Genomic DNA, 22,434 nt, shown 5'->3' with positions numbered 1-22,434 from the left:
CCCATGGGTGTGCCGTTGATTTGTTCATATATTTGGTTGTTGAATGTGAAGTGTGTTGTGAGGCACAGGTCCAGTAGTCTGAGTATGCAGTCTTTGTTGATCAGTTCCCTGTCTTATTGTCTGTTCTGTATGTCCAGCAGGTTGGCTATTGTTTCTCTGGCTAGAGTTTTGTTGATAGAGGTGAACAGTGCCGTTACATTGAATGAGACCATAGTTTCTTCCTTTGCAATACAAATTCCTCTGGGCTGTAGGCTGTAGCACCTAAACCTAATCCACACCATCTCCAGGAAACCAACCAAAATGAAACAGCTGGATCTATAAAATGGCACCACAGATTGTTGAAGGAGCATCTGATGGAAGATTTCTTTAAACTAAGAATTTTAACGTGGACTGGGGTAGCATGGTGGGTCAGTGATTAACAATTCTGCCTCACAGAACCAGGGATCCAAATTCAATTCTAGCCATCGGGCAACCATCCATGTGGAGTTTGCACGTTCTCCCCGTGTCTGTGTGGGCTTCCTCCGGGTGCTCTGGTTTCCTCCCACAATCCAAAGATGCGCACGTTAGGTGGATTGGCCATGCTAAATTATCCATAATGTCCAGGGATGTGCAGGCTATGTGGGTTAGTGTGTTTGTTGATGCTTTTCAGAGGATTGGTATGAACCTGCCCCCAGGCCTTCAGGATTCTTTGATCAATCTATCCTCATCCTCTGCTACTTGTAACTGTTTTTTTATTGTCTGCTTGCGTTTGTTTCAGGCATTGGGAGATATTTTACTCTATCTTTACTTTTGTGAGTTTTAGCAATAAATCTAACTCTTACTTAATTCAAGGAATTTGGTTGGCTTATTTTAATACAATGAGCTACACATTGTTAAATATATACCAGGCAGACAATATAGCAAACTGTTAAAATTCAACCTTTGTGATTAAACAATTGAGCAATAGGACAAAGAGGGGAATTCTTCACACCGCCTAACATTGTCTTAACAACATGACAAATGTTTTAGAAATTTTAATTAGTCTGATGTTGTATTTTAAGGCTTTCAATCAGCTTCTCCCCAAGTACATGAATGGGTATGGTGTAAAGGGCTAATTTTTTTTAAGGTCAACGTTAATGTTTACCTTAAAGGTAACCTGCAACCCATTCTAAAAGATGAAAGACTTAACAGCAATCTAGGTTTGTTCAATGTATTCTTTCAGTTGCATGACACTGAGATCTTTTGCTATAAATTCTGCGTTGCATGATCCTGCTCCATAGCTACCTGATGAAGGAGCAGCACTCCAAAAGCTCGTACTTCCAAATTAACCTGTTGGGCTATAACCCGATGTTGTGTGATTTTTTTTAACTTTTCCTGATCTTATGACATACTTGTTCCAAACTTTACAAAACAGCTGAACTCAAGAGTTGAGGTGAAAGTGATTGCCCTTAACAGGCTGCATTTGACCAAGTATGGCATGGAGGAGGAGCCCCAGTGAAACTGGAATTAATGGGAATTGAGGGGCAAACTCTCCTCTTGAATGGAGTTTTAACAAGCACAAAGGAAGATGGTTTTGGTGGTTGCATGTGAATCATCTCAGTCCCTGGGCAGGTCTATAGGAGTTCCTCAGAGTCATATCCTGGCCCCAGCTACTTCCTCAATGACCTTCATTCCAAAATAAAGCCAGAGTGTGTGTGTTTACTGGTGATTGTGTCATGGTACACCATCCTGTCTTGGAGATATATCACTGTTTCTTGACAATTGCTGGGTCAAAATCCTGGAAATCCCTTCCTAACAGTGTATGTTCCTACACACCTGGGAGTGTTTCAGAAAGGGCACAGTCACAACCTTCTCAAGGGAAATTAGAGGTGGGCAATAAATGTTGGTGCAGCCAATACATTCTGTGCAATGTCAACTTATAAAAGATCTTGTTCCTCTTTTGTCTGGAAGGGGCAGAATTTTCTACTTCCACAAGTAATGAGTAAGAGATATTTATGAAGACAAACTGGAAGCTTGTTTACATTTCTGGGGTAAACAACCTTATTTGAAACCATCTTTCATATTGGTTACTTTCACAATGCTTGTGTAAATTCACATTATACGGGATATTTATCCAAACCTTTTCTGTAAAAACATTGTGGACAAAATGGCAGGATGTGACAGGAGGCATTGTTTCTTCAGCTCACACAGTCTGGTTTCCACCATTATTTAATCTTTGTTTCCTTAATAGTTTTTATTTCAATTCATTCAGAGGTTATGGGCATTGCTGGCTGGGAAAACACATAAGCCTGGCAAAAACAGCGAAAGGATGCGTTGATACACCAATGCCCCACCAACCCTTCCCACAACCACCACCTCCCTAAGTATAACAGAGAGGAGAAAGTGAGGAATGCAGTTGATGGAGCTCAGAGTCAAGAGTGTATTGCTGTAAAAGCACAGCAGGTTAGTCAGCATCAGAGGAGCAGGAGTATCGACATTTTGGGCATAAGCCCTTCATCAGGAATGTATGGAATGGCAGGATTACCTTACACTGAAAGACTGAAGCGACTGGGCTTGTATACCCTTGAGTTTAGAAGGCTGAGAAGGGATCTGATTATTAAAGGATTGGACACTCTGGAGGCAGGAAACATGTTTCCGCTGATGGGTGAGTGCTGAACCAGAGGACACAGCTTAAAAATATGGGGTAGACCATTTAGGACAGAGCTCAGGAGAGACTTCTTCGCCCAGAGAGTGGTGGCTGTGTGGAATGTTCTGCCCCAGAGGGCAGTGGAGGCCCAGTCTCTGGATTCATTTAAGAAAGTGTTGGATAGAGCTCTCAAAGATAGTGGAATCAAGGGTTATGGAGATAAGGCAGGAACAGGATACTGATTAGGAATGATCAGCCATGATCATGTTGAATGGCGGTGCAGGCTCGAAGGGCTGAATGGCCTATTCCTGCACCTATTGTCTATTGTCATAACAGAGCCTGTGGTAGCCCCTTTGGTCTGTACAGCCACTGACAGACTTGCCCTGAGATTGGAAGAGGGTCATCCTTGTCCGCGAGAGGCCACCAATGACAGGCTGTTTTTTCGAACCTGCCTTCAAAGTTTGGACAGTTCTTTCAGCCAGACCATTGGATGATGGATGGTAAGAAGGTATCCTTATTTGCTGAATATCATCCGTCTTTTGTGATTACGGAGATGGCCATGCCAGTATAGAACCAGATGGCCATTTAACCAGATATTTATCTTGATTGGTTCTGATTTGGATGTTGTGAAACAGTGTTACAGATACACAATCTAAGACCAACACTTTCAGGAATCCGTCTATTGCAAAAGACACTCACAGTTTTTCTATCATCGTCCCTGTGTTTGACAAATGAACTCTTTACATGTTCAAGGTGTGGTGCTGGAAAAGCACAGCCAGTCAGGCAGCATCCAAGAAGCAGGAGAATTGAAATTTCGGGCATAAACCCTTCATTAGGAACTCATTCATTCCTGATGAAGGGCTTATTCCAGAAACATTGACTCTCCTGCTCCTCGGGTGCTGCCTGACTAGCTGTGCTTTTCCAGCACCACACTGTCGACTCTGATCTCCAGCATCTGCAGTCCTCACTTTCTCCCCTATACATGTCCAGACATTTTGAGGGGGCATCCACAATGACTGAGAACATTGAGCTCATGAAAGAACCTGCATAGTTTACGTGTAACCAAGTCTAGGGTTTACCCGGCCAATCCCATGGTTGTGGGGGAGCTGCTGGTGATAATTTTTGACCTTGTTGGCACTCTGGGCGCGGCCTCACCAATGTGGTTATGTCTACATCCAATCCTGGCCATGAGACATAACTTCTGGCCAACATCTTCATTTTGGGAACCCCTGGGTGACCCTGGTGGAGTTCAGCCAGTATGTCGCAGTGACCTTTGCTGAGGGCAATCACTCCTGCTCCCAATAATAATAGTCATCCTCTACAATGATCTAGTCTCTCCAGGTCCAAAAAAGGTTTCAATTCAGGTTATGATGACTCTTTGGTTTCCCTCATCACCACCAACAGTTTCAGTTTTGCCAGGATCGGATCCTTCTGTGTTCAAAAGGTATTGGTACAAACCCATATGAGTATTGGTCGCAACATACTTCGGGGAATCCTCATTTTACCCCAATTGCAATCATGCTTGGGTCATGTCCAGCTTCATGAAGAACGACGTCCCTGTCAGTGTTGTGTATAAGTCTGCTGTGTCAGTGATTGGGTATTTATCCAGCTGGGAAAGGTAGTTTAGCGTTTGTATAAAATCCCCACAGAGGTGAACCAACCCATCGGGCTTCATGATCAGTATGACCAGTGCTGCCCACTCTGCAAACTGGATTGGTTTGGTGATTCCTTCACTTTCCAGCCTTCTGATTTCAGCCCCAACTTTTACTTGTAAGAAAAATGGCACTGGAAGGGCCTTGCAGAATCGTGGAATTGCTTCCTGGTCAACATAGTCCCTCGGAACTATCAACCTTTAAAAGTCCCCAGACCGAGGAGAAAGTGAGGACTGCAGATGCTGGAGATCACAGTCGAGAGCGTGGTGCTGGAAAAGCAGAGTAGGTCAGGCAGCATCCGAGGAGCACGAGAATCGACGTTTCGAGCATAAAGGATTCCTAATGAAGGGCGTATGTCCGATATGTCGATTCTCCTGCACCTCGGATGCCTGACCTGCTGTGCTTTTCCAGCACCACACTCTCAACTCTAGCCCCTAGACATCCCTGAAAAATCTCCAGGTATTTAATTTGGACTTTAATCTGGCAGTCATTTTATAATCGAAAAACGTTCAGCTGATCAAGGTGAATCTTTCTCAACAAATTTCACTCTGTCAGGCTTGGGCCCAAGCCTTTTACTGCAATCAGTGATGACTGAACCAGCTGCTTCTCACAAGAGACCAGGTTGTACCCTTAATCTGTAAACATCCCCAGTACAGATTCTTAGTCTAGCTGAGATCTTATACAAACTTAAAGGTTGGAGTGCATAGTCACTCTTGTTAACAACTGGTTTGCGATCACTGAGACAGCCGTGCCAGTATTGACCTCCATTAGAACCAGATGACCATTTAACCAGATACTTATTTTGATTGGTTGTGATTTGGATGTTGCTAAACATGTAACTGTTCCAAACCAGGGAAAGTTTAGGCTCCTAATAACTGAAAAAGCTATGAGTCCACAAGCTGTCCAGAGAATTACTTGTTGCTTTTCATCTGCCACAATGTTAGTTGCCCAGAAAAAAATAATGCATTCTTACCACATACTGGCCCCAGTCTTCAATGGCAGGATTGAACAAGTCAAACTTCCCAAATAAGAGCATGATGCCAGAAATGCTTAACCCAACTCAATGATAACTGTTGTGAATGAATTTCTTCAGGAGCGTGTTTTTCTGTCATCGCCAGTGAAATAATTCTACAGAAGCCGGTATCCCATCACCAAGTCCCTCTTTATTTATACATGGAGAGTCCTTGACACTGATCCAGCTCCCTCAGAGTCAGCTCTCAGAGTGAGCAGAACCTCTGACACTGCTGTTTATATCTGTCAGCCAGGACCCCCTGATCAGACCAGGTTAATGGCCCTAATCAGGGAACTCTTATTCTATGAAGATCCACCTGGCTGACCCAGTTACAGTCACAGCAATTACATCATCACTATTCAGTCAGCTCTTTGTTGTGAATTTTATTGATTACAGATTTCATGATGGGATTCAAACCAATGTCCCTAGAACTTTAGCCTGGTGTTCTGGATTGCTAGTCCAGTGACATACAATTTGGCCACTATCTCCCTGAACGTATATTTGATTTCAGCCCACCAGACAAGCAGTTTACATTTACATTGGGAGGTGATCATAATGTAAGTACTTCAATCTTTGTAAACTTAACTTCATGCAATAATCCACCATCATTATCCTCACATGCAATAATTCCTTTTCAGCCATCAACCCTGCGCCCACTGACCTACATTGATCCTTGGCCCACCAGCACTTCAATTTGAAAAACTTACGTTCTCATTTTCAAATTCTTACATCATCTTGCCTCCCTTTTATCACCCCATCCACATTCCCTATTTCCAAGTCCCTTAATATCCCTCACTCTCTAACATCCTTCAGTCTTCAATAACAATAAACTATTTCCACTGGTCAGAGATTCAAAGAACAGAGGGGGTCATCTAAAAATTATGGCCAGACCATTCAGGAACAATGTTATGAAGCATTTCTCCACAGAAAGGTTGGTAGAGAAATGAAGCGCACTTCCACAAATGGCAGTGGATGCTAAATCAGTTGCTCGGCTGAATCTGAGATAGGTAATTTTTTTGTAAAGCAAAGATATCAAGGGATACATGGAATGGCACACATATGAAATTAGGCCACAAATCAGCCATGATCTCATTGAATGGTGGACCAAACACGAGAGGCTGAATAGCCTACTCCTTTTCCTATAATATCAGTTTACCTGATGCAGTGTCAAAGTCTGATGGATCACTCAGACACAAAACACCTTAGGCCATTTCATTGAATTGGAGCCACAATATAAATGCAAATTGCTGTCGGTCAAGATGTTTGATGCCACACAACAAGATTACCTTCATCCATTTGTGCATGGGATTGATTCTTGTACAAGGAACTGACATCAAAACTCCATTGCACTTAAATGACAGATGGCATGAGTTTTTTTTTAATAAATAAAGTAGTTATTTTGGCAGCAACTAATTCATCAAAACACATTCAAAACAATGCAAGAGTGTACATCTCCACACATTTCTCATGTTCAGTATGTTCCCTCAGGATAGGAAATACTCAGCATCAATAAGAATCTCTTTGAAACCACAGGCAACCACAACATTATTTGCTTGTAATTTGCACTGGAATTATCCTCAGGAACCTAGTTTCAAATTCCATTTCAGTCATTGGTTAATGTATTTCATTTTAAGGGACATTCTGTCTAATTTAGTCCATATGCACTTAAAGTACTGAGGATGCTTAATTGGAAGAGCCTGGTAAAAAATATCATTTCAATCTCACTATGAGCGAGTCTCAGTAAACAGGTTTTGATTATATCACAAGTGATTTGTGTCATCTGTTTGAAGCAAAACAGTGATTCTTCTAAGTCATCTTGCAATCATACTAAAGACTCAGTTTAATGTTCTTGTTGTACCCTTTTGGTTGCAATACAATCTGATTTTGTTTGTGGTGAACTGTACTGGCATATAATTGTTGCAATCTGAACAGGATATTCATGTCTTTGTAGACATCGACTCATTGATGTTCAGTTTAGGTTCCGCCAGGGCCATTCAGTTCTTGAACTCAGTTGAAAAGAGCTGAATTCCAGAGGTGAGGTGAGATTGACTGCCCTTGATGTCAAGGCTATGTTTGACCAGGTGTGGCATCAAGGACCTCTAGCAAAACAGGAGTCATTGGGCATTTGGGAAAGCTGTTTGGAATCATACCTGGTGCAAAGGAAGATGGTTATGGTAGTTAAATGTCAGCCGTCTCTGCTCAGAACATCTCTGCAGGAGTTCTTCAGGAGGGTACCCCAGGCCCAATCATCTTCAGCTGCTTCATCAATGACCTGCCCTCCATCATAAGGTCAGAAGCAGGGAAACTCGCTGATAATTGCAAAAGTTCAGCACCCTTCAAGACTCCTCAGATACTGAAGCAGTCCATGGTCAAACTCCGTAAGATGTGGGCAATATCCCAGTTTGGCTGGGCAAGCAACATTTGGGATTCACAAGTTCCAGGCAAAGACTATCTCCAACAATGATGTGGAGGTGCCAGTGTTGGTCTGGGGTGGACAACCCCAGGTGGTAGCTACCTGACAAAGGAGCAGCACTCTGAAAGCTAGTGCTTCCAAATAAACCTGTTGGACTATAACCTAGTGTTGTGTGATTTTTAACTATTTCCAACAAGCGGAAATTTAACTTCTTGACTTCAATATGTTTAGTATCACTGAATCCCCCACGATCAACATCCTGGAGGTTCTAGTGATTAGAAACTGAATTGGACCAATCATGTAAGTTTTGTACCTACAAGATCAGGTTCAAGGCTATGAATACTGTAGCAAGTAAAACATCTCCTGACTCCACAAAGCCTGTCTACAAGGCACAAGCCAGAAGAATGACTGAATGCTCCCTATTTGCCTGGAGGAGTTCAGCTCCAACAAAGGACAAAGCAACCGACTTGACTGGCACCAAATCCACAAACATTCAGTCTCTTGTACTGTTCTGTAACCGCAGTGTGTACCACTTACAGAATGCATTGCAGGAATTCACCAAAACTCCTTCGACAGCACCTTCTAAACTTATGACCACTTTTGTCAGAGATTTACCTCTGTTTCTGTCTTGTCAGAGTATCTGCTGAGTATTTCTAGCATCAGCCATCTTTTTCTTTTTACACACAAATTACTTCCTCTTCGAAGGCACGCTTGCTTAATAGAATAATCTCTCAGCACTTTCTCTTTTATAGTCATTCACATGATGTGCATGCTGCTGGCTAGGGCATTGTGAATGGCCCTTGCAAAAGTACTGTAGAACCACTTTCCTGCAGATTATGCTCTTCGACCAAGCTTTTTGTCTCTCATCAGCCTCAACTTCCAAAGATCTGACTGCCTGTAATGACGGTTTTAATCAAACTCACTGTCCCTACTCTGTCAAAACAGTCAACCAGCCTTACGTTGCCAAGGACATTTCTGTGTTTAACTGAATTAAACTGCAGTGAATGTGAGTGTGAACTATAAGACCATATAAAATGTACTCCAACTTTTCTGTCCTGCCTTCTCCCCTTAACTTGTTAATCAGCAATATGTCTATCTCTGTCTTTAAGTGCATTCAATGACATTGCCACAGGAGGCTTTGGAAGCAATGAGTTCCACAGATTCACCACCCTCTGGCTGAAGACATTCCTCATTATCGATGTTCCCTCTCCCCTTCAATTATGAACCTCCCAGGTTGGCCAGCCCACTCTGCAGTGATTTGATGTCAGTCCGTCCTTTAATTGACATGAGGTGAGTCCACAGTCCGAACCAAGAGGTAGTCCTGTCTCATATGAACTGCCAGTCAAATTCAATTGAGCTCTCTTCCTTAACCACGCCCACTCCCACTATCCCCATCCCATCTAGCTGCCAGGTCTCACATGGTGGGCTTGACACATTCCACTTGCTTGGCCCGCTGTGAGGAGGGCCTTAAGTGACAAAAATTGGCTCCATCAGGGCCTCATCTAGCCCAGTGGGGTGCCCAGTGCCTCCCCTGCCACTTGCAAAAGTTGCAACTGGGGTGAATGGGGGCAAATTGGCAGATGGGTATGGTGTCACTGCCATGACAACCAATTTTAAAGCATCTTTGCCATGCCCTGCCCAGTAAGCATTAAATACTAACCAGTGCAACCATTCTACGCATACCAGTCCAGTCTCAAAGAAAGAATGAACCCGCATCTCTATGCCAACTGCCATGACCTGAGGATGTCACATAACACTTGACAGACTGTGCAATATATTCTAAAATGTCATACCTTTTGTAGAGGAGGAAATGTACAACAAAACATGTACAGTCATTTCTCACAAACAGAAATATGATAATGGTTAGATATTCTCTTTTAATCAGAAACAAAAATTTCTGGAAAAACTCAGCTGGTCTGGCAGCATCTGTGAACAGAGAAAAACAGAGTTAGCCTTTCAAATCCAGTGACCCTTCTTCAGAATTTCACAGTTGCTGCTAGACCTGCTGAATTTCCCCAGCAATTTTTGTTTCTGATTGATATTTCCAGCATCCACAGTTCTTTATTTTATATTTGTCTCTTTTAATAATGTCAATGACAGTGGGGAGAGGTCTCCTGCTCTTTAACCCTGGTTACTTCCCAGATAGAATCTTGCCTGGTTTGAGCCAACCAAAGTTCTCACCTTTAATTTATTAATTTATAAAAAATGAATAACATCATGCACCATTTCATCTTCTGCTCTTTGAAAATAAAGATTGATGGCATTGACTGATCTCTTTAGCCATTATGACCTGCAGTGGCAATTTACTAAGTGCTCTGGTGAACAGTTACTCTCAGCTCAACACAAAGCAATGTCAAATATGAATGCAGACGTTCACCTCAGAAATCAGGCTGACAATCTGGCTTCTTCATCAAACTAGGCCAAATGGTCTAAGATGACCCTTGGAGATTACCACATACTGGTCATAATGTAATTCTCATCTCAGCACAAAGCCAAGTTTAAAAAACTCCCAAATAGTCCAACTGTTAATATTTACTTCTCAATAAAGTTTAATGTAGGGATAAATCCCACACTGAAAGCTTTCCTCAAATGGCTACTTAGCTAACCGCTGACTGAAACTCTGAATGTACAGACACAGAGGCACAGAACTCTTCTTTTGTCACAAGCAATGCACAACTGGGATCTGCTGACTGTACATTACATAATTTCGGGGCCACTTCTGTCGATGTAGGACAGTTGGGATCTCAAACTTTACATTGGTTTGAACATTCACATATGTCAGCAAACTCCCCCCATTTCTTTTCAAACATTCGTAAAACTGTTCCAGATGTGCACCAGGACACAAACAAGAGCCGCACAGTTTCAGGGAATCAATTCCAATAACATTTCCTTTGTCTGGAAATAACATTATTTGTCAGAAGAGAATTGCTTTCTGACTTATAAAGCTCACTCCTAATGACATTTAAATCATCTGCTTACTCATAATTTTATCTCCAAGCCTAAACAATCATTGCCTTCCATGTTGTGTACTGGTCTGAAAGGGTTAATACTGAAGGCTGCCACAAGCTCCACCCAAGATGGTGATGTTGCTTAATTCTGTGGCTGGACAGCTTAGGTTCTTCAAGGATTAAGACCCAACATTCAAGTTCTCCTTTTCATCTCTGCATCTGTCAGTCACATCAATGTAACTATTGATAAAATGCAATAAACTAATTGGAGATTCTCTCCAATTTCAGCTGGCAGTTAGCAAAAGCAGCGCTTCTAAAGCTCGTGATTCCAAATAAAGTTTAATGTAGGGATGAACCTGTTGGACTGTAAACCTGTTGGACTATGACCTGGTGTTGTGTGATTTTTAACTTTGCAATAAACTACTTCTTGTTCAAGACAAGAGCATCTTCTTAGACTAGTTAGTGGCTTTGTTCCACCATACTAGACCCAGCAGGTTCTGGAGATCACACACTTAAAGAGAATGATGGCAACAAACTGACCCCATGGTGAGATGAAGGCTCAGTTTATCTGCCCAAAATACATTCATCCCTGCAATGTGCACTATCTGCAAGATGCGCTGTAGTAACACACCAAAGTTTCTTTGGCAGCATATCCCAAGCTTACAATTCTCTAAAACCAAGAAGAACAAAGCAGCTGATACTTGGGAACATCACGGTGTGTGCAAAATGAGACTCTGTTCTACGACCATGCATTAAAAAATGCATTGTTTTTTCACATAATAGGGAATTAGCTACTCTAATTTTGATCTGGCAAAGAAGAAAACATATTTCAGCAATTTTCCCTTCAACGTTTTTGAACATTTTTAGGTTCTCTTTTCCAGATGAGTGCTGTTGATGACCCCTATTGACATGTACCAAATGTCTCCATTATGCACCTTCCATCACAGATGTAGCAATATTGCAACTTGGCAGAGGACTGGGCTGGAACACCGCTGATCAGAATTTTGATTTGATGTTATACTGCGTCTTCTAGATGTGCAGACACAGTTGAGAAGTTCAGATCCTGACAACGGCCTGTGAATTTTCTGTAATTTTGACAAAGCAAGCCTACTCCAGTCATCTTCTAGTTACCTCATGACACAAAACATTGGGACCTTGACAGTCAACCATTTCTGTTTAAATATTTCACAACTTGCGCTGATATTTTCGAAACAGCATGTATGTTGCTATAAGGCACATGAGAACCTTGGATTTCAACATAACACGAGAGGATTCCTTGAACTTTGTAAAACTATGGAAACCAACACAACCATTGCAAATTTTCAATAGTCAAGACATATATCCAGTTTTCCTCCTTGTATTTTCTACTGTTTATTTTTTTTTTGTAATACAATTACATGACCATTGCATTCTGTTTGTTTTCTGCTAGTCTAGCAACTAACTCCACCGTGAGAGAATCAAATTATTTAATGCCCGGAACTAAGAGCAAGTGTAAGAGATTAGTCTTTCCACAGACAGAGTTACTGAACTATGGCATGTTTTACTTGTTGCAAATAGCACTGTGTATTATTTAAAGAAACAGGAGAGAGATCAATGTGTGAATGAGCTGGCACGGACATGCAAAACTGATGATCTCCCAATATCTCAAAAACCTCGCGGGTGGCAAGTCAGTAAACCAGCTCTGCAGAAAGTCATTCACGATTGAAAGATGAAAAGAATTAACAAAAAGAATGAAATGTAAGTATTAAAGGTAAGAGAAAGAAAGGAAGGAACACATCTGTTGTCTTGTAGCAACTTGAATTCCCTTACATCTTTCAAAAACAATGAAAATGCGCTTATAGTCACTACTATAATCTACTTTGCACTTCAGCTTAATGAGTAGGAGCTCCTCCTGAATACCTCGAGTCAGCAGAGGCCTACACCTTCCGTGGTAAGTGGAATTCAACATCGCCTCCAATATTCGTGTGAAAACCCAAATCAAACAAAATATTGTACATACTGGAAATCGAAAACACAGGAAGTGCTGGAGAAATTCAGCAAGTCTGGCTGCATCTGAAAGAACTCCCATTTCTGAAGAAGAGTCATTACTGACTCAAAAGGTTAACTCTGCTTCTCTCTGCGCAGATGCAGCTAGACCTGCTGAGTTTCTCCAGTATTCTCTTTGTTTGTTTATGTAAACACTGACTGGTATCTCAAAGTTACGTTATTGAGTTGCTACCATTTCCACGTGCCATGTTTTACTGAATGCTGAAGGAAAGCATATGGCTTGATGGGGATGAAACTGAAAACTAACAGCTAATTTTTATCAATAGTTTCCATCTGCCTGTGGAAGTAAACAGGTGGAGATTCTTCTCACAAATGTGAGATTAATTGACAGGTGCATTTATATTACAGCTTCTGCTTTGAAACAAAAAGTAGCAAGCTCGGTCCCAGCTCAGCACAACCATTATACAACACTTCCTCCAATTGGGATTGCATTGACAAAATCTGAAGTACCAGAGACCGCAGATCTCAATAGTTAAAAACACTAATGTTGAGAGTGTGGCTGTTGAGGAGAAACACTTCAAATGAAATCAAATAGGTTTAATGTATGTCCAAATGTCCTATTCCTCCAGTGAAGACAAGACTCTGAACTGAGGTTAATCTCAGCGGGGTCATACGAACATACAAATGCAGGAACATACAAACTAGAAGCAGGAGTAGGTCACTCAGTTCGCTGAGCCTACTTTGTTTTTCAAAACAATCAAAACTGACCTGATGACTCCATATTCCCACCTTTCTCAATAACCTTTCAAGCCCTGGCTTATCATGGATCTATTTGCCTCTGCTCGAAATCACTCAAGCACTCTGTTTCCACCGCATTTGAGGAAGAGTGCTCCATAAAGACACACGGCCTTCTGTGACAAAAAGCTTTCTCCCATCTGTTTTTTTACGTTATTGACCCTTTATTTTGAGCCTTAGCTCGATATTCTCTGACAAGAGGAAACATCATTTCCACATGCCCTTATCAAAATCCTTCAGAATCTTTCAAACAAGTCTGCTCTCATTCTTCCAAATTCCAGTGGATCCAAGTCTTGCTTGTCCACCTTTCTTCATAAGACAACCCACCCACTCCAGCTATTAGTCAAATGTACCTTCTCTGAACTGCCACCCGTGCAGTTAAATGCTTATTTAAATAAGGAGACCAATACCATACACGCTACTTCAGATGTAGTCTCACTAAGGCACCATATAACTGAAGCATAACCTCCTGACTTCTGCATTCAAATCCCTTCACAATGAACGATAACACTAACAGATTTCCTCATTACTTGCTGGACCAGTATATAGACCTTTTGCCACTCATGCATGAGGACACCCAGATTCTTTTGCATTTCAGACCTCAGCAATCTTATGGGTGGCACGGTGGCACAGTGGTTAGCACTGCTGCCTCACAGCGCCAGAGACCCGGGTTCAATTCCCGCCTCAGGCGACTGACTGTGTGGAGTTTGCACGTTCTCCCCGTGTCTGTGTGGGTTTCCTCGGGGTGCTCCGGTTTCCTCCCACAGTCCAAAGATGTGCAGGTCAGGTGAATTGGCCATGCTAAATTGCCCGTAGTGTTAGGTAAGGGGTAAACGGATGGGTGGGTTATGCTTCGGCGGGTTGGTGTGGACTTGTTGGGCCGAAGGGCCTGTTTCCACACTGTAACGTAGTCTAATCTAATCTCAAACCACTTAGATAATATGCTTTTTTATTCTTCCTGCCAAATTATTCAATTTCACTTCTTTCCACATTATACATCAGTTGCCAGAAATTCGTCCACTCACTTAACCCACCAATATCGTTTTGCAATCACCTGTGTCCTTTTTACACTTTCTTACCTAGCTTTGTGTCCTCAGCAAAATTAGATTCCCTACAGTGTGGAAACAGGCCCTTCGGCCCAACCAGTCCACACTGACCCTCCGAAGTGTAACCCACCCAGACCCATTTCCCTCTAACTAATGCACCTAACACTATGGGCAATTTAGCATGGACAATTCACCTAACCTGCACATTTTTGAACTGTGGGAGGAAACTAGAGCACCCGGAGGAAACCCACGCAGACACAAGGAAAATGAGCAAACTCCACACAGACAGTCGTCCTAGTTACCATACCTTCTGTTTCTTCATCCAAATCATTGATAGACACAGAAAGAAGTTGAAGACCCAGCATTGAGCACTGTGGTACACCATCTATTATATCCTGCCAACCAGAAAATTACCCATTTATGTCCACTTTTTCCTTCCTGTTCGCCAGACAATCTTATATCCATACCAATATGTTACACCTCATTTTCCCACAAAAGACTTTGATGTGACACCTTGTCTTCTGAAATGAATCATTTACAAAAAGGTCCCCGTAATAGGATAAGGGATTCTCAGGGAAATAATATACATTGCTAATAGAACAATAGTATGGACCAATTCATGGCAGCCTTTGGTAAATCTTCTGGATTCCCATTTAGCCTGTCCACTTTTGCTGTCTCAGTTGAGCAGTGTTCTGACTATTCCATAGTAGGTAGAGTATCCAGGAAAAGTGCACTTGATTCAAACAGCAAACTTGTAATGGGCTTGTGCACTTGTCGAGAGGGGATTAGTTTCTGAATGACAGGTATCTTGTTTTGTTGTTAGTTTCTTACAAATTTAAAGTACGTTCATTGCCTCACTTGATCTGGATTAAGTGCCTGTAGAATTGACTGCCTGTTGAGACCTAGCTATCACTGTGACACTGCTTATTTATTTTCCAGTGTCAATTAAATCTGACATCAAATTGAGCGTTGCTTTGTCATGCATCAGCAGTGTTGGCAATAAACAGGATATTCAGCCAATCATATTGAAGTATTCGCCTGCACAGCAAACCAGGAATTTAAACGAATTTCATTTTTCATTCGAATTTTTGGGTTTAAAAAATAAATGATGATGGTTTGACTAAAATAGAAGCTAAAATAAAGGTAAATGAGATAAAAAGGAAATATTTATTGAAAATGTGGTTTTTAACACAACAGGCATGGGTGACTCTGTGGTTAGCAATGCTGCCTCACAGTGCCAGGGATCCAGGCTCAATGCCAGTCTTGGGCAACTGTCCGTGTGGAGCTTGTGCCAAGGTGCAGTGGGGTGAGGCCCTTCTGGTGAAGTTAAATTGGGGTCTGTTCAGTTATTGGACCCTCTTGGTGCCTCAAATGCATATAAATATAGGAGAAAGTGAGGACTGCAGATGCTGGAGATGAGAGTCGAGAGTGTAGTGCTGGAAAAGCACAGTAGGTCAGGCAGCTCCTGCTCTTCGGATGCTGCCTAACCTGCTGTGCTTTTCCAGCACTTCACTCTCGACTCTGCATGTAAATATAGTCTGGTTCAAGTTGGAGATGTCTTTGGTTTGTTTGGATAGAGTTAAACTCCAATATTTGTTTTCTTGATATGTAATGTACAGACCCAAATTGTGTTTGTGACTACGTTTACATAGAAAAATACATTTTACGAAAAAAGTATATTTTTGAAATTAAAAATAAGTTTGCACATTCTCCCCATGCCTACGAGGGTTTCCGCTGGGTGCTCCAGTTTCCTCCCACAGTTCAAAACTGTGCAGGTTAGGTGGATTGGCCATGCTAAATTGCCCATAGTGTCCAGGAATGTGTAGGCTAGGGTGAGTTAGCCTTGGGAAATGTGGAAGTATGGGGATGAGGTGAGTTTTGGTGGGATGCTCTATGGAGGATCAGTGTAGACTCGATGGGCTAAATGGCCTCTTTCTGTACAGTAGGAATTCTAACAGGATAATTTCATGGTCACTGGCATAGGTGACTTGTTTTTTTCAATTATTTAATTAACAGAATTTAAATCCCTGTGAGATGGTTTGGAATTCTGGGCTGGATCTTGGCGGGGGAAGAGTGGGACTTAGTGTGCTCTGTCTAGAGTACACCATTGCCACAGTGGCCTTATGTTCGTGAAGGCTGCCCCATGGCAACAACACAGTGTGGGAGGCCTTAAGTAGGTGAGGGTCAGACTCACACCCCCTTGGTGGAAACATAGCTCTGTTCCCAAGAACTGCTAGCCAATCCAATTTGCCAGCAGCAGAAACTGTCTCATAAATGATGACTAAGAATCCATTGATGATTATTGGAAAAACCCATCTGGTTCATTAAGGACAGGCCAGATCTACATGTGACTCCAGAACCACAGCAATGTGCTTGACTCTTAACTGGGCAATTAGGGATGGGCAATAAATCCAGGCCCAGCCAGTGATGCCCACATTCTGTGAATGAATTTTAAAGATCTACTGGTTCTCAGTAGTGGGAATGTCAGGAGGGCCACAGAGAAGAGTGATTGAGGAACCCACATTAAGGTAAACCTCCAATATCAGTGTGGAAAGGGACTGGTAGCCTACCACATTTGGAGGGAGGGGTGCAGGCATGGGATTTGAAGGTCAAAGGTGGAGAAATGTCTTTTAATGCCCATTGGAAAATGGGCAAAACACACTTTTCTTCCATTCACCTTTATCTACAATGTTGTTGAAAAATGACTTCCTGAGCTTTCTTCACCTATATCCACACCAACCGCTGAATGGTAATGATAGCATCAGATCCTAAAATAAAACAAAGAACCACAGATGCTGCAGATCTGAAACAAAAACAGAGACTGCAAGAGAAACTCAGCAGGTTTGGCAGCACCTGTGGGGAGAGAGAGAGAGAGCAGAGTTAAACATTTTGAGTCCGGTGACCCTCCATCAGAAACAATTCTGAAGAAGGGTCACTGGATTTGAAACATTAACTCTGGTTTTTCCCTCCCCAGATGCTACTAGGCCTGCTGAGTTTCTCCAGCACTTTCATTTTTTGTCAGGGCATTTGTTAATAAGCTCAATTGCCAGTAATGGTTTTTCCTGAAATTGGGGAGGAATGCAAGATGCCAACTTCAGTACCCGCCTGCCAACACAGCCATGAGGTCCAGGGTTGTGAGGGTGGCAAGTATGAGGTGCACTCGCTACCAGTCACAGAGCACAGAAACAGACCTTTCGGTCCAACCAGTCCACACTGAACATGTTCCCAAACTAAACTAGGCCCACCTGCCTGCGTTTGAGTCATATCTCTCCAAGACTTGCTTATTCATGAACTTATCCAAATGTCTTAAACATTGTAACTGTACTTGCACCTGCTTTCTCTGGTTCATTCCACACATGAACCACTCTTTGTGTAAAAATGTTGCCCTTCATGTCCTTTTTAAAACTTTCTCCTCTCACCTTTAAAATATACCCAGAGTTTTGAACTTCCCCACCTTATGTCCCATATGATTTTCTAAACCTCAGTAAGGTCACCCCTCAACCTCCTATACTCCCAGTTCCCACATAGCCCCAGCAGAGACATATCCAGAGGAAGGGCATGGATTCCAACTTCCGTTCTTGGGAATGTTTATCCAGGCCTGAGGGTGACTAACCCAGCAAGACATCTACTATGTAACTGTTCCCATAAAATGGAAAATCTCAATCCAGGGGATGGACTTTGCAGAGACACAAGGAGCTGACTGCTTTCAGTAACGTATGTAACTCCAACGGTGATATTATCGGCAGTATATATAATCTAAATAAAACCATAAGACGTAGGAGGAGAAGTAGGCCATTCAGCCCATCAAGAGAGCATGGGTATTCTGATCATCTATAACTCCACTCTCCTGACTTTTCCCTATAACCCTTGATTCCCTTCCTGTCTATCTCAGCCTTGAATATACTTGGTGCCACTGTTGGACTGGGGTGATACCAGATTACAGTCCAACAGTTTTATTTGAAATCACAAGCTTTTGGAGCGCTGCTCCTTGGTCAGGTGAAGGTGAATACACTTAACCACCCAGTCGGCACAGCACTTCAGAGATAGGATGGCACAGTGCTTAGTACTGCTACCTCACAGTGCCAAGGACCTAGGTTTGATTCCAGCCTCTGAGTGAAGTTTGCATGTTCTCCCTGTATCTGTGTGGGTTTGTTCTGGTTTCCTCCCACAATCCAAAGATGTATAGGTTAGGGTGGATTGGCTATGCTAAAGTGCCTGTAGTGTTCAGGGATATATAGGTTAGGGGCATTAGTCAGGGGTAAATGTAGGGGAATGGGTCTGGGTGGGTTACTCTTCAGAGGTTTGGTGTAAACCCTGGGTGGCACAGTGATTAGCGCTGCCTCACAGCGCCAGAGACCCTGGTTCAATTCCTGCCTCGGGCAACTATCTATGTGGAGTTTGCACATGGGATAAGCACATGGATGATGATGGGATAGTGTAGGAGATGAGCTGAGAATAGTTCACGGGTTGGCCCAACATTGAGGGCCGAAGGGCCTGTTCTGCCCTGTATTAGTCTATGTTCTATTTTTGACGGCTACAAAAGTACTGAAGTTATTATGAAATGGGGATGCAGCACGGAAACGTAGACTCAGAATAGTATTAACGTTAGGGACTTTGCCCCACACCTTGAACTTTGCATCATTCGGCTGGGGTTCATGAGATTGGTGAGGAGAAAGTGAGGTCTGCAGATGCTGGAGATCAGAGCTGGAAATGTGTTGCTGGAAAAGCGCAGCAGGTCAGGCAGCATCTAGGGAATAGGAGAGTCGACGTTTCGGATTCCTGAAGAAGGGCTTATGCCCGAAACGTCGACTCTCCTATTCCCTAGATGCTGCCTGATCTGCTGCGCTTTTCCAGCAACACATTTCCAGTTCATGACATTGGTGCCATGGAATCTAAGATAGAGTTCCGAGTGCCACCATCTGCCAAAGTCTCTGATGGACAGAAAGGCAGTGTGAGACGCACATGTTTATCTCAGTTGTTTAACTAAATTATGTCACTTTATAATATCGATGTGTATCAATAGTCTAAAAACCAACAATTATGAATTCATATGTGTATTCAGTATTTTAACCCAATAAATAAGGGCGGCACAGTGGCTAGCACTGCTGCCTCACAGCGCCAGGGTCCCAGGTTCAATTCCAGCCTCAAGTGACTGTGTGGGGTTTGCACACTCTCCCCGTGTCTGTGTGGGTTTCCTCCGGGTGCTCCAGTTTCCTCTCACAGTCCAAAGATGTGCAGCTCAGGTGAATTGGCCATGCTAAATTCCCCATAGTGTTAGGTACATTAGTCAGAGGGAAATGGGTCTGGGTGGATTACTCTTCAGAGGGTCGGTGTGGACTTGTTGGGCCGAAGGGCCTGTCTCTACACTGGAAGTAATCTAATTCCTATCTAAAAACTTGTTGGGCCAAATGGCCTTTTCCCACACTGTGGGGATTCTGGGAACTCCCCAGATTCACTGATTTTTTTGTTTAAATTCAGAATTTTAGTTTTATTGAAAAAAAAAGCACACATTACAGAAATCTTGATTTTTCTCACATCCCAATCTGGAACGGAATGAAGGCAAGATTGCACATCAGTAAGAGACAATTCTATTCAGAAAAGTGACTGCTGTTAAGACCGTAAATAGTTCAGAATCAAACTTCTCCCACCTGCCTCAATAAATCTCCACTTCTACCCACTCCAAAATAAATTTTAAAAAAAGATAATTCTCCATTATCCGCCCAGAAAGTGCACATAGAAGGGGGAAGAAAAGCAGTGGGATGTTTCGAGCTTTCTCTCTTGGAACTGTGATTCAGGGCTAACAAGACGTTTCAGCAGCCTGTTCACTGAGAGGGTGTGCTTAAAGCTACAAAACAACCCCAGAGACAATAAGCGTTAGACTCCACTGTACTCACCCACGGGGAGCGACGAGGAATGCGCCGGAATCTCACCGTCAAAGATTGCGCTGAAGACACCGCCTCGCCTGGCGTCCGAGACGTCCGGTTTGGAGATCGATCTGTTATCGATCTTGCTGAACTCGCTGAGTTCATGCTCCATCCCAGGCAAACTTCCAGGCGCAGTGAGGAGTTTGCTGCACTCCCCTGGAACCAGGCTCCTCCACACCTGCACCCCACCCCTTCCCCTCTCGGGGTTGGGGTGTTAAGTCAGCTTGGTTGTGGGGTGTAGGGCAGTCACTTGCAGATAAGCGCAGAGCAGAGGGAGAGTAGAGATGCACTCAAGCCGATCCATCCAGCGGTGAGTTTGATAACAGCAGGGCGTGACCGCGGCACACAAAACAAAGCACCAACTTCATACCCGCTGGTGCCCCAAGTGCCATCTCAGGCTGTCCGGGTGTGACTGGCAAGCTGTCCCTGTCACTGAGACAAGCCACACCGCCCGGAAATCAACCAGCTCAGACTTTACAGAAAACTCCGCTTTGCCAGGCACTCACCAGTACAATCTCCCGCAGCAACTGGTCGTACAACACAACCACAAGGCTTCCAGGCATGAGAAAGGAAAGTGGACGATCAGACATCGTTAGCAACTGGGAAAATGCTAATGAAGCTTCGACTTAATCCCAAAGCCTCAGAAATCGATGAAGCTGCTGTTTTTCATTCAGGCCAAATGCTGTGAAATGTAAACTGAGAGAGATTGCTCCATAGGAGACTCCAGAGTGTGGTGCTGGAAAAGCACAGCAGGTCAGGCAGCATCCCAGGAGCAGGAGAATCGACATTTCGGGCATAAGCCCTTCATCAGTAGTAGACTCGCCAACTTTAAGGGCATTCAAATGGTCACTGGATAGACATATGGACGAAAATGGAATAGTGTAGGTTAGATGGGCTTCAGATTAGTTTCAAGATTAGAGTGGTGCTGGAAAAGGACAGCAGGTCAGACAGCATCCGAGGAGCAGGAAAATCGACATTTTGGGCAAAAGCCCTTCATTAGGAAGATTGGTTTCACAGGTCAGCGCAACATCGAGGGCCGAAGGGCCTGTACTGCGCTGTAATGTTCAATGTTCTATGTTCTTGTTGGAAGAGCTCAGCAAGTGTAGCAGCATCTGTGAAGAGAAACATTTAGGTCTCATGACCCTTCCTCAGAACTGCATAGCAGAGTAATTGCCTTATTGAAAAAAAATTGAGCTTAACATTTATTGAATGTTAGAAGTCACAACATTGCCTCTTCTTCCTCAGGTGGCTCAGGAAATTCAGCATGTCCAGAAGGACCCTCACCAACCTTTGCAGATGCACCATAGAAAACATTCTATCAGGTGCATATTGGCCCTGTATGGCAACTGCTCTCCCCAGGACCATAAGAAACTACAGAAAGTTGTGTATACAGCCCAGACCATCACAGCAGCCAACCTCCCAACCATGGACTCCATTTATACTTATTGTTGCCACGGAAAGGTTGCCGACATCATTAAAGACCCCTCCCACTCCGGTAATGATCTCTTACAACCTCTTCCGTCAGGCAGGAGATACAGAAGCTTGAACACATGCATCAGCAGGTTCAGGAACAGCTTCTTCCCTGCTGTTATTAGACTGATGAGTGGACTCTATAACTTCAAATCTAATGTGCATCTTGCTTCTGGACATCTCCAGTTTAGCCATAACCCTATATGTCTCGCTCTGTCTAAGCACCCTCTGATCTGTATGTCCTTGTTTGCTGTGATCTGCCTGTATTGCTTGCAAAATAAAACTTTTCACTGTACTTAGGTACATGTGACAACAATAAATCAAACCAAATAAAATCCAACATGGCAGCAGTCTAGATAGGTCTACTGTGCAATATGTGAGGGGCATGGGCCTACACATGAACCCAATTCACAAAAAAACCTCACTCTGTTGTAAGTCAAGAGCGTCAAATAATCTGACATACATCTCCAATTATTCAATGGTTAGCATTTGGCATTTTCATTTCCATATTAATCACTTAATATGGCCATAAGGCACAGGAACAGAATTATGCTATTCAGCAACATTGAATAACATTCACACC

The 22,434-nt window shown here is 43.0% G+C and overlaps 1 protein-coding gene across 1 annotated transcript in view; it reads right to left on the bottom strand.

The window, feature by feature from the left end:
• The window catches only part of ano3 (anoctamin 3), a 559,677-nt gene extending 538,760 nt beyond the window's left edge, over window positions 1-20,917 (bottom strand). The window contains exon 1 of the mRNA XM_043705429.1: window positions 20,352-20,917. Within this exon, the coding sequence (XP_043561364.1) occupies window positions 20,352-20,493 (142 nt within the window). The 5' untranslated portion in view covers window positions 20,494-20,917. The remainder of the gene's footprint in view (window positions 1-20,351) is intronic.
• Between the last annotated feature and the right edge of the window lie 1,517 nt (window positions 20,918-22,434).

Source organism: Chiloscyllium plagiosum, chromosome 16 (assembly GCF_004010195.1).
Source record: "Chiloscyllium plagiosum isolate BGI_BamShark_2017 chromosome 16, ASM401019v2, whole genome shotgun sequence".
NCBI classification, from domain to species: Eukaryota; Metazoa; Chordata; class Chondrichthyes; order Orectolobiformes; family Hemiscylliidae; genus Chiloscyllium; species Chiloscyllium plagiosum.
This window is presented reverse-complemented; position numbering and strand designations above follow the sequence as displayed.